The sequence below is a fragment of the Abramis brama genome, assembly GCF_963993115.1.
Source record: "Abramis brama genome assembly, chromosome: 9".
NCBI classification, from domain to species: domain Eukaryota; kingdom Metazoa; phylum Chordata; class Actinopteri; order Cypriniformes; family Leuciscidae; genus Abramis; species Abramis brama.
The window spans coordinates 33,898,748-33,919,922 of NC_139971.1; the positions used below are offsets into that span (position 1 = coordinate 33,898,748).

The window sequence follows — 21,175 nt, forward strand, 5'->3', positions numbered from 1 at the left end:
TGGCCTTTAGTGACACAGTGATGCACACTCACAAACACTGCTTAACAAAAAGTATAAAATAATGAGAACTAAAAACTATTTCTACTCTAAAAGTTGCTAATAATTGTGAATGTATACGAATCAATAAATCAAATACAGGTCACTTTTGTTTTTCGAATACTATGAATTCGTACATACTACTCTGCTCGCGTACTGTTTTTCGCATACTAGGGAAGTATTCGATTTCGGACGCAGCTTAAGTGTGTGTATGAGTATTGCAATTGCCTCGATACCTACCAAATATAAAACACAACAAAAGGCATGAAGAAATGCAAAAGCTGATGAACTATTGATTATATAATAATTTTTGTAAGTAAATGTATTCAACTCAAAGTCTTCCTGCAGCTCAATAGAATGGAGCTTGCAACACCAAGGTCATGGTTTCGATGGATATCAAGAACTGATAATATATATTCTAAACGTAGGCAATGTTAAATGTAAACATCACTAACACTCAAAATTCAGTGTTTTTTTTTTTTTTTTTTTTTTGCTATTACTTAAAAACCCACCAAAAAAGTGAATTAAACTTAAAATTCTAAGGCAGGACGAACACTTACTTTTAATTTTTTTTATGATATTATTAGTTATTGTAATGTAATTTTAAGTTGTGAAAACTAATTGCAGCAGTATTTTTTACAGTGAATAAACCAAAATGAAAGGGAATAAAAGGAAGAGAATCATAAATCCACCCCTATGAATACAGTATGTACAAAATATGTAGTAAATTGTAGAAATTAAGAAAAGCATAATGAATTTCAGAATATAGTTTCTAAACATTTTGGATTTCTGCAGTGAACAAAACTGTCATAATGATAAATATTAAGGAATATTCAAACTAAGATTTTGATATCATAATGTTGTTCTTTGTGACTCACACATATGCAAATGTAGCTCATTGTTATGGAAATAGATGAAATAAAGACAAACTCAAACAAGATCATTTAATCCACATTTCAGGGCTGCCAATTTAAAGTGCTTTACATCAATAATATACAAATATGCAGATGAGAATAAACAACCGACATGGACTTGGAATAAATAATATATACAAAAACATTAATTATTGTTGCATCTAATTTAACAAAATGTCCTAACCGATCACTAACAAAAAAAAAAAAAGGTATCACAGGATACATAACAAATATATGCATTGCACATAGCCACTTATTACCAGTGATTTCTACAGCTGATGATAATAATGTTTAAGTGGGATGACATTTTTTTTTTTAATAATGCAATTTTCTAGAACTTTATATAAATTATACAGTACATACAGTGACTCTGAAAACACTCCTTTGCAAATGAAAATGACTTCATTACAGTGTATAGGCTAAAATACTACAATACACGCTTGCTTATTCCAGGTCTAAAGGTTGACAGTGTTGACAGAGGAAGAAAAGTAAAGTTTTATTTGACACAGCGGTATTTCTAAAGAACGTGTATGTCTTGAATAGGTGTCCATCAAGGTGGTAGAAGAGGAGACTTGAAGGTGCAGGTCCCAGTGCAGTGACGGGGAGTCAGCATCTTACACGAGAAATGGTGTAGCGCGTCGTGAGCTTCTGGGAAAAAAGTGAATGAATCGTTTAAAATAAAAGCGGCATACCATTATGTGTTGGGGTGTGTGTGTGTGTGTGTGTATAGAGAGAGGAAATCATGTGTTCTAGGACAATAATTGCTACAATTCAGTACGGCTCAAATCTGAAATCATATATAAACGGTCTACAAATGAACAATCAAGGTCGCACTTCTGAATATGGTCACACTGTGCCTTTCTATAGGAGTCTTCTGAACGCTCGCTGTCCAGCTCGCTGCACAAAGTGTCTGCGCAGGAGACACAAAGGATATCTCAGGTGAGGATTTTCCCCCTCTCATCTAAACTGGTTCAGTTTTATGCATGGCCTTTTCTGGCATCCAAAGCTGACAAAAACCACCAGTTCCCTGTCTATGCAACTCCCTTACGCAAGGGAAAACTGCATAAACATCCTGCTTAGCTTATAAAAGACTGAACAAACTCTTGTGAACTCCAAAATCAGTGATCAGTTCTGATTGAAACCGTTTTAGTGTTTTGTTGTTTCATTAAATACAGTACAACGTGTGAAGTCGAACGCTTACCTCGAACAATCTGGAGTTGCTGCACCATTTCCTCTCTGTAGGAAAGCTCTCTTTTCATTTGGTCTTGAAAACTGTCTAAGAAGAAAAAGTGACCAAAATTAAATATCAAAATACATATCGCTATGTATACACAAAATAAAAAATGATACAGTGCTTTTGTCTGATTTACCCTGCATTTGATTTATTTATGATTTATATGTGTACATACTGTTTTATGTCTTTTATTTATTTAAAAACAATACACAAAAATATACTTTTTGCAATATGTTTTAAAATTCTGTACAGTCATGACATCTTTTGGGGTAATAACATTTAATAGCGTTTAAATCATTGTCATTCTAAACTTTATCATGAGCTTTAGTATTTTGTTTCTGTTGCAGTATTTCAGTGTTTTCTGTACCATTAATTCTCAATTTTTAAAAGATGCTCAGTTTGCGCTGATGGAAAGCCATCCAACAGCAAGAATTATTCCCAAGCATTACATTCAACCAACTGACCACAAAATCTTTTCAATGTCATGAATTTTGTCAGAATTTTCAGTGTAATGCAGAACTCTTCTTACTGAGCTTTGATGGACTCTTTGATGCATCTCTTGATAGCCTCCCTACACATAACAAAATGATTCGTTAACTGTGAGGTTTTTTTATAGAATTATAGCTATTTAAATTCAAATGGACAACTAATCAGCATTTTAAAGGTAATTCATAATCCATAGTTGTTAAAAATGTATTATATTCATATAGTATTTTTTTATTGGTCACAGTTACAGTTCTTATATAGCACTGTATAGGCTACAATAAGATTCCATAAGTTAAGATTAGTTAATGCAATAACTAACAATGAGCAAGACATTTGTTACAGTGTTTATTAATCATTAGTTAATTAATGTTAAACATTAGTTAATAAAAATACAACTGCTCATTGTTAGTTCTCATTAGCTCAGGTCTATTAAATAATATAAACAGATACTACTTTTGATTGTATGTGTTGAAATGTTGAAATTAACATTATATACAAATGCTTTAAAAATATATTTCATTATTAGTTCATGTTAACTAATGATAACAAATGTAAAGCGTTACCTTAAATTTATTATTACTTATATAGTAGCTAATTGTAGCTTATTTGACCCAACTTGATCTGATCTTATTTTTGATAGCCTTGTATATGTTTAAGAAAGATTACATAAGAAAGGAAATTAACATAAAACCTACCTTTTAGATTCTGGAATTCCCGTTCCAACTTTTTCCTAAGCTCGACTTGTTCCACAAGTTGTTTCTGCAATTCCTCTGTTAAAATAAATAAAAGAAGCAGCTTATTTAAATGTTTCAAAATGATTTCCAGAAACAACAAATTAAGGTTCTATTTTGTGCCATAATTTTCCACATGATGTTATGATTTTCTCATCAGTTCTGCTAAATGTGTTGACTAGTGGTAATGTTCAGTCATGTATTGTTTTGTTTTGTTACCTTTGGCCATGTTCTCTATGTTTTTCTCAATCAAGGAGCCCCTGCTGCCAGTGTCATTGCGCATTGCTTCCTCATCTGAACACATGACAAATACAGCATGAAGAAAATCAACAGACTGGTGTTGAATATCAGGAGGTCCAGTAAACGGTACGCACCATCATTTGGTTCCTTCAAGCGCTCCTCGTTGATGTTGGTTTGATCCTGTTGAGTTTTGGGTTCAGTCTCCTCCACTGTAGATGAAGGTTCTTCTTCGTGCACGTCTTTAACTAAAAGTAAATATATTTATAACACAAATGCCGTACGTTATCTTTTTGTTTGTAAAAAATGAAGAAAGAAAGGTAAAAATCCACATGAATGAAAATAGGCCTACCACTCTGTTCGCGTTGATAAGAGGTCGTTGAACCAAAATAAGATGTGCTCATTTGATGCACGTGCTCGTCTCTTTCACGCGCATAGACCTGTAAAATTGAGCAGACAATTATTGGCAATTTTTCACATTTTCTTTCTGAATGTGATTAGAACAATCCGAGTGTAACATTGCTATTTCGATGTAGCCTAATCACATTTTTAACGAACTAAAATTACGAAGAGCCATACCACTCAACAAATTAACAGAATTCATTATTACGTTTTAAAAGCATCGCGACAATTTGGATGCATTCACCTTGTTCACAAATTCGATTACATTAACAACAATTACCCGAATAATGTAAATAAGATTAGAAAATATTATTAAATTAGAAATAAATCGAAAAGATTTACTGAAGAGAAAAAGAAAAAATAGCCTATTAAAATTAGATTAGTGGTTTTTAAATAGGCTACCTTTTTACTATAACTGCCAATTTTATCCTCTATCTTATTATATGTTTTTATCTTAAAAACAACAGGGAATAATAATAATAATTATAAATGTGAATAGCCTATAATCATGAATAAATTCATAAAAACAACCTGTTTAGTAAATGAATGAGAGAATTTAAATTAAAAAATAAAATCCGCAGGAATTATGCGCGGTCCTGTACGCTATTTAGTTAGGCTACTCACTTCAAAGCGCGTCGTGTGTTTATCGCCGTTGCTCTCCAAATCAGACGGCCGCGTTTCACTTGAATTTGTCGGGTGTAGATCACTTATAGTGTGGATCTGGCTAGTCTCTTGGTCTTGACCTTTAACCCCGTCACTCTGCGCTACGGCCGAACTGTGGGGACTCCGCCGGTCATCCACAGACAGCTGCACACAATCCTCATCCTCGTGCGCCTTATGTGACTCCACATCCACATCAGGATCGTCCACGCTGTCCACGTCCGGAGACACCGACCTATAACTAGAACTTTCACTCAAGAAATCTGGCGACATATAGCCGGATCGAGGACCAGAATACGGACCCCTATTGCCGTAAAGTTTCGCGATGCTCTCAACATCTTTAACAACCGGCCTGAATGCAGATATGTAGCTTATTTTTCTGGTGGCGGCTGGCATTCCTTCTACAGACCTGCTCTCATCCCCAGATTTATCCTCCTCGTTCCGGGTAGACTGAGTGCTGGAACACCGTTCATTATCAAGTAAACTGTCTTTAGGGGTGCTCGTGCTTCGGTCACTTTGCTCTGACGCGTCTAGATCACCATGTCTGGTGCATAACACGTCAGAAGGAGGTTTAGGTTGGGCATGGTGGTATGTTGGCATGGCCAAGCTGCCCGTCGTAGGCCAAAACATCGGAAAGGAGGGATATGCACTGTCCTTAGCGCTCGGCCAGAACACACCTGACAGGTTTGTCTTGTTTGGCTCTCCCATCACCACACCGTCATCCTTCTTTTGACACAATCCAAAAGCCGGGAAACCGTATGGATGTGGAAAGAGCGGTGGTGGGATTTTCTGTAACATCCCAAAACTCTTACTGGGCACCGGAATAACAGGGTAACTGCGGATGCTGCTCGGCATGGCCACGTTCCCCCGGTCATCCTCACATCGGAGAGTTTTGTGGGGCACCTCAGACGGTTCCCCCTGGGTCTGACCCCCCGCTCGTTGTGTACTAAGCGAGGACGAACTTTCAGAGCCACCGATTGGCAGCGTCCTCTTGCGGCTGCCACCGTTAAACATGGCTTTGACATCTTCCCAGGCATGGGCCACGTCGTCTGGTGAGTTTTTATCGCTCAGTTTTAAGTGTCTTCTCCACGAGTTGAAGTTTGCTGCGTCGGGTTGCGTGTATTTGGACTCCGGCGTGCGATGGGAGTGAAATATGAACTTGTTTGGAGAGAAATACATGTTGCAGAACGAACACTTAATGCACTTCGCTCTCGAGCTATTGTATCTGGCTGGGATGAAATTGCCCCTGCTGCCCCACGCGCATTCGTGCGATACGTCAAAAGCGAAATTTTCTGGTAATTTCGGCGGGCTGTGTGCGCCCAGGAACGACTTGCAGAGCCTCTCGGCCTCTCTCTTTGTAATCATCCCGCAGCGTCTCGAGGAAATGGGCATTGCTCCCGCGCGCCTGAGAATCTCCAGCTGGACCGGGGTGCACTGCACACATGTGATGCCCAGGGCCACGCGCCGGTTGTGGATTTCGTTATAGCTGTAGTGCTTCAGAAGGGTGTTGGATATTTGGGCTAGACAAAGTCTCTCTTGACCGTCTATGACTAGTGAAACGATCGGTATTCCGTATAAAGAGGTCTCACTGACTTGGTTCGGCTTGAGTGTTGGACCAGAGTAAGACTGCAAGTCTTGTTTGGAGTTCGGCGAACAGCTGGAGTCTCTTCCAGCCGGCAGCTGATTTGGGATAGATTCCATTCCTGGAAATCTGCGTAGAGGTACAAAAAGAATATTTTAGGGACACTATTAAAAGCTATAGCCTACTGTATTACAAACGGGGGGTAATACTAAAACAACAACAACGACGTAGGCCTATTATTGTCTTTATTTCACAGAATTCTATACCGATCAAAAATATAAGCAAATAGTAATAATAATAATAATGAGAAGGAGAGAAGAATAAGATTGTCTCATGCTGAAAATTCAAAAGACTACTTATGCCTCTATGGCCGCCAGGTTTAATTAATCCATATGCAAATAATTTATCTGTCTTAAAATCTTACCGAGATTATCATTTTAAGAGGTCTTTTTATTGCATCGAAATTCTGGACGTTCGTCATATTTAGCCAATTTTTAATTTATTTAAGTTTGTTTAGGATACAAGTTTACTTTTTGTGTGCAATACAATAGACTGTTTTGAAAATCCACTGAAAAATGAAAATTGTACTGTCAACACCAGAAGAAGGAAATTCCTTGAGCTTTGAACAAAGGTGTAAGAAGCTTAAGCCACTTTTATTGTAATTATACTAAAAGATGAGCTTTACGTCTTGGATCTGTTGTTAAAACCAAGTGAACTAGCCCATAATTAAGACTGACTCCTAGTTTGCATTTTCCATTTACAATTTCAGTAGGCTACATTTAAAATGCGCTTTTTTATTTTACAAATTGACAAATACATTTGATTTTATATGTCTATATTGTAAAGAGGCTAGATATATATTTCAGTAGATTTTACATATTTATATAGCCTGTTTTATTATCCTACGCATGCAGTTCACTTATAGTGTTCAACACACAAAGCAGTAGCCTATTATTAAGTAGCCTAGCCTACGCTTTTGGATAAAATTGGATAAAGACACAGACAGCGCAGTTCTTCGCGGTTATTCCCGCCTCTGAACAATCAAAGAAACAACAATTTACATTGCAAACATGGACAAATCTCACCTTTTTTTCCAGAAGAACGCGAAGTGCCTTTATGTGGATGAAAATGCGTATTCGAAAATGCGTCTTGGAGTCCTTTGGAAAAATGCGCTGTCCTCTATAGAGCGTTCTGGTAATCAGACGCCTTGGAATCCCGCCGAGCTGATATAAAATGTCCACGAGCGCTTGTTTAGCGGTTTTCTTTCAGGCCTATTAGAGCGCGTGGACTTGCATCGTACTCGGCTCTCCCGCGACTACTGTAGAGGTGCGCGCGGTGGGTGACCACATGCTAGTGCGGACCACAACGACACAACCACTGAAGACATTCGACAGCGCTCAAGTGACAGCTAAACTAATGGCGAGGCACTCCCACTTAGCGCCAGCATATTTACATTAACTATTTGCCTTCGGGACCAATGGGGACGACAGTCAGTGCTGTCACTGAGGCCTGGAGACGTTTAAAGTTCACCACGTGATCTTTTAACACATGAAAGTGATTGCTTGTCTGCCAGTGTGCGCGGGGGCGTGCGTGGCATTTAGGAAGACTTTAGATTATTCAACCCTAGTAGTCGTCTAAATGCTGTATGTAGGCTAGGAAAAGGTTTGTTTAATGTGAAATACCACTATGATGCGTTCTGAGAAAACGGGTAGCCTATGTGTTGTTGTAGTAAGTTTTTTTTTTTTTTTATAAATATTGTTGCTGTCGCATGATTCTTTTTAAATCGCACCAAAACCTAATAGGCTACATAAAAATACAAAATAAGAAAAGAAAGAAAAGAGCAAGTGTCAGCTGACGAAGTCTCTTGGATTATATTGTTTACAAAACAAAAAGGCATAAAGGATTCACTGATTTGTTTTAATGTCTTTTACTATGTAGACGGACAGACACACACAGACACACACACACACACGGTGTGTTTTCATGTTTTATATTTTGCATTTTTACATTTTCAAAAGTCTCTTAGTATGATTTATATGCTGTATTCCTCTTGGGGACCAAAAAATAAATAAATTCACCACAAGTACAAGGATTTCGGATATTGCAATATTTGTGGACATTAGGATTTAAGAGGCCACACACACACACACACGCACGCACACAGGAAGTTCTAGATAAAATAAACAATTTATTTTGTGCATAATTCGCGATTTAGGCTACTTTGTTATGAAATGGAACGTGTTATGGGAATTATATGAAAAAGAATAAAGTAAAACAGTGCATAAACAAAAACGAAAAAGGGGATTGCCTCGAGCCTTTTCATCTATATTCAGTGTCTTAAAAAAAAAAAAAAAAAAAAAAACTATACTACTGTTATTGAAACTACATGGTGCCGGGGGACTTATAGGTTAAGCAATGATTGTCTCCGGGGGCTATTTGGATCAGTGTGGGTTAGGGGTGTGCTGTTGCCCGCATATGTTTAAGTTCCCACGGGTTAGTTTAACTTTTAGGAGCAATCATTCTTATGAAGACAAAGCGCAATTTACAACGTTACGCTTTAAAAGCCGTGTCTGCATTAAATGTTTCAGATATAACGCAAAATCAAGTGGATTCTATCTTATGCAGAAGCAATAATTAATAGGATAGCCTACTACTAATAAAAAAATATCACAATAAGATAAACCCTTATAAACTCTTAAATTGCGACTACAAAATTAAAATCGGGGTCCCCCAGTTACTTTAGAAATGCTTGGCACAAATGACTGTCAATGAAATAAATCAAATGAAACCAACATATCTTATTTTTAATGCTTTTAAAACTATTCCATGATTAAAGTGAAGAGTGACTTTTATCTATATTTCCAGTTTTTAACCTCGCTAAGTTGAACTGTTCATGATAGTCTCTCCAGAACTCTTGTGATGTGAAAAAGCGCTAGCTTTCTGCAATATTGATAGCGGAGGGAGGTCCTGGGGAGGGAGTTTGGAGTAATGCGACCCAGCCCAGCGCTATTGACTTTCACAGGCAAGAGACTTTCTTTCTCGCCAACAATAATTACCATTTTGGACTGTAATTATTCACTTCTTTTAAATTATTCAGGGACCAAGCTGAATGCCATATTGTTATCCATCCATTATGTCTTTTACTCACCCATCATGGTTAAATTCAGGGCAGGTAGGCTACGGGAATCCGACACCTCACACGATATTTAATTTAGCCCTTTTGTTAATCCTTAAGAAATTAGAGACCCCATTCTAGGACAAAGAACACTTCATATGTCAGACTTATATCTTGTTATAGGCCTACTGATAAATATTTAAAAAACGGCTTAAAATAGCCTACAACGTTAATTGCAATTAAATTAATAGTAGCCTAATCAAACAAAATAAACCAACAACAATATATTAATAATAATGATTAAATTAATAGCCTATTATTTATAATTATTATCATTTCAAATGGAAAATAACTGAGAAGTTCTTTATTGAAGATTATTGAATGTCATCAACCAGATTTAATCGGTTAATGGAAGGGAAATAGTTTATTACAGTTTCTCTATTTAGCATTTCAATAGGCCTATAAAAGTTGCAGTCAGTTTTAACGACAGATATAGGCGAGCATTGTTAGATTAATAGAGCATTAAACACGCAAATTCGTGTCCTTCCAAAATAGCTATTTAAACTAAGATTTGCCTAAATTACTAAAAGTCGAAGACGATAGGCATCAAGAATATCAATAACGTATACATTCATAAAAGTCAAAGAATTAATAACCCTTAGGCTAAATATCAATCTAAAATTATTTAGGCCGTTTAAAATTAAAATGTTCAAATTTATGTTTTTTTCCCCTCAAAATATAGGAGTAGGCTAATGCAACAAAAACAAGAAAAAAGAAAAGATAAGAAAAAAAAGTAAAAGATAAAAAGCCCGAAAAAGCCAAACGCAATATTTCAAGCTTAATTACTATTGGATTGCACGTGCTGGCATATCGACAGATTAGAACAAGAACACGGAGCAACCGTGTTGTGTTGCTGTATAAAGCGGCAGGGAGTTTCCAGTGACCCCTATTCATTCCTGTTAGACAGCTCGTTTGGACAAGTTAATGGCCTTTGAAATAAAAGTGGACAAAATAAAACTTTCTTTAAAAGTTACATACCAAAACATATAAAATAACCATTAAATAAAATTCGCCTCAGAAGGGAGCTTGGGGAGTAAACACTATTCTACAAGGTATCAGCATAAAACCATGACCCCACTAAATTTAATTTTAGGGACAAATCAATCCTCTTCTCCTTTATCGATCGGAACACTTGGGCTGCGTTTCAACGCCTTTTTGTTTCACTTCGAAATAGCATTTCGATTAGATCCTTTATTAAGAGCGGATTGCTCCAAAAGGATCGGTGTGGCCAGAAAATTAAATGGTGACATTTTAATTACTGGACATTGTTAAAAGCGGACGGTAGCCTAATAGTTGTGCACGAGGACGCTGTGTCAACCCAGGTGGACTGAAAAGTGAAGGCTGTGCTTGTGTAGAACAGACCGCACAATACAAACGAGAAAACGCGCAACAGCTGCACTGCAAATGAGCGAATGAAAAGGCTGTGTGCCTGTGAATAGCCAAGCAGTCAGAGACTCAGTTCGGGTTAATTATTTATACAGTTATAAATTGGATTTTTTTAAAAGTGGATATTCATTTTACAAATATTCTATGTATGCTATGTGTTTCAACATCATTTCAGTAACCAAAAATTATATTAGACCTACAGGTTTGCCAGAATTTGCTAAATAGGCTACGCTCGTGAACAGAAGTCGCCTTTGCGATTGGTTAGCCTACAAACGCTAATAGCGGTCTATTGGAAGGCTATCGACAAAACATTAGTAGGCTGCTGTCATTATTTGCACATATATGTAGGACTAATAGCTATATAGCTAAATAAATAAATAATTCATTAAAAAGTTTCTGCCTTAAATTTTTTAAGTAGCTACAATCAATTTGGATGTTTAAGTCATTTCAACTTAAATTACATTAAACTGACTTGAATGAGCTGAATCTTGTAAAACTTGTGAAAAAAAAGTTGAAAATTGCTTAACTTATTTTTATGAGTTAAAGCAATGTAAAACCATGTGTTGTCATAACTTATCGATCATATGTTTTATAGTGAATATATAGATATAAATTTCAAAATAATAACAAAAACCTTGAGTTGTGCCTAAAAAAATACAAAATAACAAAAGGTTGACCCTCCTGAATGTCACTGGCTGAAAAATTCTTCCAATCTACATAGAAAATTAAGAATGTTAATGGAACGTATAAATGCACACAAAAATAAGTTTGTATGCTGCTTTGTGTCTGTCCTCCATTGTGTCTATAAGGGTCAGGATAGGGTCACCTGATGATGTAGTGAGGCTGCCCATTTGTGACTGGCAGCTGCGGTAATTTTACTTGTCAACTCTGAAAATTAGGTACAAAACAAACAAGGCTTTTAAAATGAACTTGTCACTCTTGGTTCCCTTGACACAGGGTCACTGTGCTTAGACTCCACTAGAAGATTTTAAATTGCAGAGACTAAAAAAATAAATAAATACAAAAATACAAAAATAAAACCCAGCAAGGGTAATAGTATCTACTTGGTTCACTAATTGGGTTGGTCAATCCTTGACAGTATCAAAACAGAAATAAACAAATTAGTAAATGAGGAATGAACTGGTCTCATTCTTAACATTAAAAAACACATTAGTGTTGAATAATGAACTTAAATTAAATGATTAAATTAAAAGCTTTTGGACAGAAAACTGAACTTTTAAAACATTTTAAAGGATATCTACACTAGCTCAAAAAAGCCAGCCTCTATTATTACACAACGACAGCAAGAAAAAGAGAACGTTATTAAGAGATGAATCAGGAGGGTCATTATGTGGATCATGCTTACCTTTACAAGACTGAAGGAAAGAAAAACTCATTTAAGTGTTCCTACATTAATCACAGCCTGCACATCAAACTGCGATAATCACCTGAACACTCCATTAAAATAAAACTGCCAGCCCTAGGGAAATCTCACCTTACTCTTTAATTGTTTTGAGGCTTTGATCGGCTTTTTAATCCAAGATTAATTTATGCATTTTTAAATAACTCTACATATGATTAATAAGCTTGAAAATTAAAAGGAGTCTGAAGCAATTATAACAAGTGGTTGGTCATCACCTCATTAGATGGTGTTGGGAGAGAAAAGCGTGTGTTTGTGTGTGCGTGTCTGAAAGAGAAAGGCACGTAGATTTACATAAGACTGTCCGTACTCATATATTACAAACCGGAAGAATAGCAATGCAGCTGTTTATGTGCATTGCATAATGCATTATGGGGCTGGATGAATTATGATATGACATGCACTCCATGAAAGGCACAAGCGGTGCTAAGTGGTGAAATAGAAGAGAGAGTAGATTGGCAGAATGAGAGTGGTAGCTAAAAGGGTCAGTATAATAATGGGGACTTTACAGATTTACATACTAATAGTTTTATTCCCAAGAAAGTAAAACTCAGCTCAGAGCTCCCAGACTGCCGGCCATGGCCAATTTCAGTTCCACAGCACTGGCTCGATTATTTTGGGAATAATGTCTCTATAACTAATTGTGCTGTGGAGTAGCTTCTCCAAGTGTAGATTTACACCAGCCCTTCAAAAGCCATACAGTCTGTCAAGGTCATACAGGAGACCAGTGTAGCTTCAACCATGTGTGTGTATGTGTGTATGAGTGTCACGCCTGAAAGAAACAGCAGCAGACAGGGATGTTAGGGAAATCTCTAGAGTGTGATGGGGAGAGAGAGAGAGAGTTTTGAGAGTAAAAGCAGGGGTTTCTTCAACCTGCTAATGTGTAAACAAGACATCACTCCACTCCTTGCCTGATGCTCATCTTCTTCTATAAAAACCTTCGTTGCCAGCTCTCAAACACACACATACACACACCTGCTGCAAATAATAACACGTTATCTGCTGCTTGCTATAAAGCACGTCGCTTTATCTTGCTGTGGGAGGGCTGAGTGTTTGAAACAGACTTGTGTCATTTTGTAGCATGCATTTATCTCGCCAAATATGAATTGATTTTTGAATTTATAGCCCGTATAGAAGTGGGAGGCATTATAGTTATCCGTGACGTGCGTATGCGTGTCTGAGTCTGTTCACAACAGCCAAGAGCACAAGAACCCTTTTGTCACAAACGGGCCTCATCTGTCACAGCGGAGACCTGTTCTCAGGAGAGAAGATGGGAACAAAGGTGCTAAAAGGCAGTGTGTCAGTGAGGGCATCCTGAGGAAAGGGGAACCCTTTCACACACAACCACAGCTGTCAATCATTCTTCAAATCACAAACATGCGCACAGCACGCTCTCACCAGAGTCCAGCCCGGATTGACTGACAAAGCTGACAAAAAGAAGCGTTTTACAAAGGTTTTATAAGAGGGGTTTCACAGCAATGCCATAGAAGAACCATTTTGGGTTCTCCAAAGAACCTTTTAGTGAACAGTTCTTGAGAATATTGAATTTGGCAGTGGTTATTTATTTATTAATGTGCCCTCCTAATCTTTAATCAAAATAACTTCCCCTCCCTCTTGCAGCGACATCTCTTCTCTTCTCTGATGATGTGTTTACTGGCATGTGGGCGGGACAACCTGTCACTCACACGACATCACAGCAATCATCAATCCAATCAATTCATGATGGACAAAATCAAGTCCCGCCCTACATTTCTTCTTGTTTGAGAAGCAGTTTCACTCGAATACGTCACACTAGGGAATAAAAGACGATCCATTTCATGTCAACTTTAAAAGAAAAATGTTTTTCAATTTGATAATGTGCAGAGCCTTTTATGCAATGGAAAGGTTCCATGCATGTTAAAGATTCTTCATGGAACCATAGATGCCAATAAAGAACCTTTATTTTTGGAGTGGAGTGTAGAAGTTAAAGAGGAAAGAAAGTACCGCCTGACCTCATTTCGACCGACTTTTGCAGGCCGCAGAAAATGCTTATTACATCCGAAAAAAGAGCATCACCTCAAAAAGGCAGTTCCATCACCTCAGCGTGTTAGCCAATAGTGCCAATCACAGAACGAGCCTCAGCCTGTGATAATGGGAATTATAGTAATGAAATCCGGCGCCTGGGCCCGTACGCCACCTGAGGCGCTGGTATACTATAGCGGGGCATTAACATAAAGATGCGACTTGCTTGTTTTGCAAGGTCTATCAGAGGGATAGTCCACAGAGATAATAACTATTAGTAAAAGGACAGTGCTTTGCTGGATTCCAGCTGTGGAGGCTACATTTCCATACAGATGGAAAGGCTCTAGGGGGGTTATATGTATGCAGAAAGGAGCAACTGTGTGGGGTGATGCCATCGGCTATCTTCACCGAGAGCCTTGATCTGATCTCCATCCTCATCATCTTTCTCTGTAGGAGTAGCAGTGAATTAACTCCTGCTATTAGAATAGTAAAAGTCCTGCTGAAAGAGGTGGGATTGAAGATGTGTGTATATTTGGGGCTCTTTGGGGCCAATGTCCGAAGTGTTGAATTCAATACTCTCAGAGGTATCAAGTGCAAACAGCTTGAGCGATCTAGGTGTGACCATCTGCTTGACATCTCTAACAGGTTGGAAATGTGAGAAGCAAATTTCAGTGGCAAATTCAAAGTCAAAGTTCTCTAACTTGTGGCAAAGGGAAAGTTCACCTATAAATGAAAATACAGTCATCATTTACTCACCTTCATGTAATTCCAAACTTGTATGACTGTCTTTCTTCTGAGGAACACAAAAGAAGACATTTTAAAGAATGTTTCAGCTTTTTGTCCATACAGTGAAAGTAAATAGAGTCCAAAGCATAACATCAGACAATTTTTTATATTTTTCTTTCTAACAGTGTTCCATGTGTTGCTGAGCCAGTATTTTATGTAATCAACACACAAACAGTTCATACTAATTATTCATGAAACACAAAACGCTGACTGTAGCATGTATGGATGTATTGAATCTTTTTATCACTGACCCTGATAAAAGGGTAATGTGATATGATGAAGAAGAGAGGATGAGATTTTAGGGTATATCCTGTTAGCATTTGATTAATTATGCATGCGAGGGCTACACTATAAATAGCTCTGGAGAGATGGGTATTGGTCCTCTAATGATTAGGCCAATGTCATGCTTAAGGCAAGCAGTTTGTGTAAATAAGGCCAGCACTCTACAAACAGCAGATGTTTCACATGCACACAATGACCTTCTTTGGTGTCTCACATTCCCCTGATGTCTAAGTTCTAGTAATAAATAAATTTACACCAATCTTTTTTTTTTAAACCATACTTTCAGTCCTCTCTTCTCATTTCACATTCAGTAGAGCAAAATTCATCTCTTAACAGGTGGGTAACAAGAAACCAATAATGGCAGTATTTAGATTTGCCCTTGATTAAGAGCTTAGTCAGAGAGTTAGTCAGAAACCATTATGTCCCTTCTGGGTTATAATCACAGTCTACATAATGTTTTTTTTTCCAGCACCTGAACCCCTTTTGTTACTTGCAGACAATGGATGTAAAGTGTGCTACTGTAGAGAACAGAAGACAGCCAGACTGATTCCATCAGGACTATTCTGTGTTTAAGAGGCCTCAATAAGTAAGCAGTACTACATGAGTAAGAGTGCTGCTCTAGTGAACATCGGAACCTAATGTCAAATAACAATTTTCGCTATTTTAATTATATTTCCTCCGCCAAAGAAGAACCATTTCAAAACCAAAGCATGATTAACCTTTGCATATGCACTGTATAAAGTACTGTTCTTAAAGTCCGAAAGGGATATTCATCCAAAATTGAACACCATTTACTAACCGTCATGTTGTTACAAACATGACTTTGTTTCTTCCGTGGAACACAAAAGGAGATATGTTAAACAAGTCCATACAAATGTAAAAAATCAAAGGAGTCCAATGTCATGCAGAAATAAAGAAACTTACACAGGTTTAGAATGACACGAGGGTGAGTAAATTATAGAATTTGAATATAAGTTAAGAACTGGAATCACCATGGTTACCAAACAGATAAGATTCTAGACGAAGGATGTTTCTGTAATAGAAAAATAATTTAATAATTAACATCCAGTTCCTTGCAAGTCATATCAACGTTAATGATAACTGAAAATATCAATTTTCAAAAACATGTGTATGTGAAGCAATGCTCTCAGGCTTCCATGAACATGATTCTTTGTAATCAGTGTTGGGGGTAATTGTTATTAGTAGTTATGTAATCAGATTACATTTTCAAGTAATTAGTACACATTACTTTTAAATTTACAACAAAATATCTGAGTAAGTTTTTCAAATAAGAAACGCAAGTTACTTTGTTTTCCCATGTATTGACTGACAGCTCTCCAGTCCAAATGTTGAAAGAAATTGGGAGTGAGGGAGTGAGGTTATTGTAGTTGTGAGCATGTATTTACTCATCTCACTTGCACAAAAACAGGTTCAGTAATTCTCAAAATGAATAAAAACAGTGAAATGCAAACTCACTGAATATTACGCAAACCTGCAATAATTAAATGTTAAATAATACAAAATATACTTTATGTACTTAATCTCACTTTATTAAGCAATGTCTTTGCCGCTGACATTCGATGATCAAATTCAAGCATATTAATAATTAAAACATTACTTTAGATAAACATCACATTTGTGTAAATTTTTTGTTGTTTTTATTGCTTAAGTAAGTGTGTTGAACTTTCTTCTTATGTGTCCTATTCTTCTGTGATTCAGAATGGCAGCACAGCTGAAACGTTTAGTTACTGTACAAGCGTGAATTTGCATTTCGTTTTGCATTTGCATATTTGGTTTGAAAGGGCCTTTACATTGGCCAAAAATAGAACTATTTTGTTATTAAAAAACAAACAGAAAAGCCTAGCACATGTGAGAAAAAGTAACACAAAAGTAACATTACATTACTTTCCATAAAAAGTAACTTTTACAATTAGTTACTTTTTTAGGAGTAATGCGATATTGTAACTCGTTACTTTTAAAAGTAACTTTCCCCAACACCGTTAGTAATTAAAAGAAAACATCTGATCCGAGGTCGCCAAGAGTAAACAACTCGCCTTCCAATTCAAAGCAAATTACGACCGTGGCAGAGAGAGCCGTTCAATTCTGCTGTAGCGAATACAGCGAGAATTCACCCGTGACATCAATCTCATTCATGTTACATACCAAAACAATCCAGGAGATGCTGTGAACAAAGCAACAATCACAACAACACAAGCGAAACACTGGGGCAATAAGTGCAAGCTATCAACCCTCACATGCGCAATCTAATTGAAGCTCACCAAACACCTCCTGGCTGCTTTGCCTCAGCCCCAGTAACCTGCCATAATGCATTCGGCCATTTAAATTAACTCACAACATTTCTCCTCTTTCTTTTTTTTTTAAGGTGAGAGGGGGTGGAAAAGCTGTGGCTGCTCAGATGAGCAATGTATCATTATCCAGAGTCCTGCATCCCCTCGTAACTGCAGCACCGCAGGCTAGGCAGTCTTGCGTGAGCTCCATCTACTGAGCCAGGCAATCTGGCCAGCAGACATGCATGTATTCATAATGGCAGCAGCCTTTCATGTAGCAGAGAGAAATCGAGAGCGGGATGAAAGCTCTTTTGGAGGACACTAATGCTCATCATTACTAAATGCTACACACATAACAGCTTATCCCACCCACAGAATGTGACTAGTAAATACATATTACTACAGCGGTTCAATTGGATTTAAAGCAAAGAGGCTAAGAAGTAATTACTGTAAAGATGGTTAAATGCAAGATACTTGTAATGTTTCCTCATTATTTGTTGTCTGCGTCATGACAGACAAAAGGAGGAGTGGATAAACGCAGGGGCCGACGCCTGACCTACAACATAGTAAAAAAGTTTTTGGCTGAACAATTCAATTTCACACATTGTTTTTCTTCACATTTACATTAAACCGCTTGAATACTGCACTGCAAAAAATGATTTGGTACACTTTATTTTAAGGTGGCCATGTTACAGTGTAATTATACATTTAATGACTGAGTAATAATAATTAACTACTTATAGGGTTAGGATTAGGTTTTTATTTAGGGTTAGTTGCATGTAATTATGCATCATTTTTAGTTTCCACTACAGTAATTGCATGTAACGTGAGGACAATGTAAAATTAAGTGTTACCAATTAATATTTGTTTCAGTACAATTATCTAAACATTCTTAAATCAAGCATTCATTTTAGAAGCTAATTGACATAAGATATTAAGTTTTGTTTTCTGAAAAAATGTATCAAAATTTAGTGAGTTTATGCTTAAAACAAGGAAAAATATCTGCCAATGAGGTACACCATAGAAAATGATATGATCAATAAGTTATGACATGTTTTCACATTGCTTTAACTCATCAAAATAAGTTAAGCAATTTTTAAGCAACTTATTTTAGAAGTCATACAAGATTCAACTCATTTTTTCACACAAGTCATAAGTCAGTATAATATATTTTAAGTTGATGGTACTTAAAAATTTAAGGCAGCAACTTTTTTTTTTTTTACAGTGTAAGAATAAACTTAATTCAAAGGGAAAGCAATACTTAATATCTTATGTCACTTAGCTTTTAAAGTAATTGCATCTTGATTTAAGAATGATTATATACGGTATTCTATTTATAAAATAATTTCTCTCTTCATTCAGTCCCATGCAAAATATGCTGAGAAATGAAAATCCCTTGTCCAGTTTCTGTAATACTTTAACGTCAACAAATTATTTTTTATGTATTCCCAATAAGAATGTATTAGGGATGCACAATATATCGCTACCATATAATAATACTAATAATTTGATTACATCTTTTATACAAACGTATTTTTACGAACTCAACAAACGTATTAAAAAATTGTTTACATGATCTCTTTAAGTAAACAGAAGCTGCAGAAATCATTTTGAGTGTAACTGTTCTGCGTGACTCTCACCTCACACATTCAGGCTTACATTTTTCTCTTTTGTCTCTTTTTTTCCCCCTGTCTTCGTACCAGAGAGTAAAAGCTGAACAGGATTATGACAGGAAGCTGTTCAGTGGGATTTAGAGGCTTTTCGTTCTCAGTGGAACTGAGAGTTTTAATTCAGTCCAGACCCATATTAGGCCGCTGGTCAGCTGAATATAGATGCTGAAATAGGTGTTCTCTAGCCAAGGGGGAAAGAGAGGGGCGGCAGCGCAGCGACTGATTTTGAATGATGCCTTTGCCGTCTGAGTAATGAACAGGTCAGAGAGGTCAACCCATTACAAGTGCAGCTACTTAATTATTAATTACACACTTCTATAAAGCAAAGGACAACTTCACTATGTTGTGTGTGTGTGCGTCGTGTAACCAGGGCCGTCGCTTGCGGGGCGAAAGGTTGGTGACGATTCTAGGGGCCCCGGAACAGGGGGCCCGCAGCAACAACCTGCACTGGGGCCCCAGATACCCCAGCGTGTAACCTCAAACACACATGCAGTGGGGTCCAAATGAGACCACAATAAAAATCTGCGATTCAAAGCCTAATAGGGTTTTGAAACATTTAAAATGAGGAATCAGTATGATATACAATGATATATTTAAATTCTGCGCTATTTCTAGGTCACTAAGCAAATTAGTGAAATTGATCATGTGACTCTTTGTACAGAAAGTCAGATGATCTTGCTCCCATTGAAGCAAGATGCACACACACACACACATATATATATACAATATATAAAAACAAATGCAAAATAGAAGTATTGTAAATGCATGCAAATGCATACTGTAAATGCATGCAAAAGTGTGCACATAAGTTTACTTGTTTTCCAACTCTTTCATATGCATTCACAGAAACTAACAGCAGATTTTAGTAACACCATGTAGAAATGTTTCATGTTCAACAAGAGCTACATGAGAAGAGATGGATTTAACTTAATAATTACACGTGGTGACGGAAAACCACACTTGGCTCACACAGTTACTGTATGCAATTAAAATATTATTCATTACCTTTTAAATACAACACTGGTGCCGGAATCCCATTAAATTTGGGATAATTGAGTGTGTTTAATTATCAGCTGTGGCATGAAGTTAGTTTAGGAGAAAGTCGGTAAGAGAGAGAGAGAGAGAGAGAGAGAGAGAGAGAAACACGAGTGAATGGTGACCTAGTTAATGTCAGAAACATTGTGTTTTAAAAATGACCTTGCTCTTGAAGCTGGGCTCAGAATAACTCAGAATAACTCTTCTCTTAGACACTCGGGGCATATGAGAGTAATAATGTTCAAATGCTGTATCTTTTTTCTCTCACCTAGCAAAATTGCGTATTGCAATAATATTATTGTCTCAGGGCAGGCCACGGACTGTCTTTTCTGTAAGTGTTGCACTGCATGAAATGTCGCTGAGTAAAAGCTTTTTTTTTGGCTCATAACTGAGAATTATTTTTCATGGAGATGACTTATGAGCTGTAAACGAAGCTTTGAGCCAACTGAGGGGTCACAACCCAAGAAAGAGGGTCGCAGGTCTGTTGGAATTGAAAAAAACCCACAATAAAATACAACTAACCATGTAATAAAATGATGAGTTAACTTTTAAAAGGAAGGTGAAAACACTTCCCGTATCCTTCGTTGTCAAACTTTCGGCACAACTTCGTCACATGGAAAAAGCCAACCAAATCAGGTAGATGCCGATATGGACAAGCAGCGTAACATCCTTGAGAAAAACTGCAAAAAATACACAATATAAAAGGGAATGACTCAGCTTACATTAAACACTTGCAAATTGTAGGATCAATACTGGTCCTAAAGCAAAACCAGCTGAGAACCACCGCTGCATGTAATGACCAATTCATAAAATCAGCTGTTAAATATTTACGTTAAGCCACAAATGAAAG

At 37.0% G+C, this 21,175-nt stretch overlaps 1 protein-coding gene across 4 annotated transcripts in view; it reads right to left on the reverse strand.

Annotated features, from left to right (window-relative positions):
* Nucleotides 1-967: 967 nt before the first annotated feature.
* Nucleotides 968-21,175, reverse strand: part of skor1b (SKI family transcriptional corepressor 1b) — a 53,291-nt gene continuing 33,083 nt past the window's right edge. The window contains exons 5-14 of one of the 4 annotated variants that reach the window (XM_084124001.1): nucleotides 20,848-21,005; nucleotides 15,021-15,057; nucleotides 4,665-6,411; nucleotides 3,991-4,078; nucleotides 3,776-3,886; nucleotides 3,621-3,695; nucleotides 3,366-3,440; nucleotides 2,714-2,755; nucleotides 2,152-2,226; nucleotides 968-1,595 (exon numbers count right to left, since the gene is read on the reverse strand). In XM_084124001.1, coding sequence (XP_083980127.1) covers nucleotides 1,501-1,595; nucleotides 2,152-2,226; nucleotides 2,714-2,755; nucleotides 3,366-3,440; nucleotides 3,621-3,695; nucleotides 3,776-3,886; nucleotides 3,991-4,078; nucleotides 4,665-6,401 — 2,298 coding nt within the window. In that variant the 5' untranslated portion in view covers nucleotides 6,402-6,411; nucleotides 15,021-15,057; nucleotides 20,848-21,005 and the 3' untranslated portion in view covers nucleotides 968-1,500. Of the gene's footprint in view, nucleotides 1,599-2,151; nucleotides 2,227-2,713; nucleotides 2,756-3,365; nucleotides 3,441-3,620; nucleotides 3,696-3,775; nucleotides 3,887-3,990; nucleotides 4,079-4,664; nucleotides 6,412-15,020; nucleotides 15,058-20,847; nucleotides 21,006-21,175 lie in introns of all 4 variants that reach the window. The other 3 variants (XM_084124000.1, XM_084124002.1, XM_084124003.1) reach the window with 3 other exon arrangements.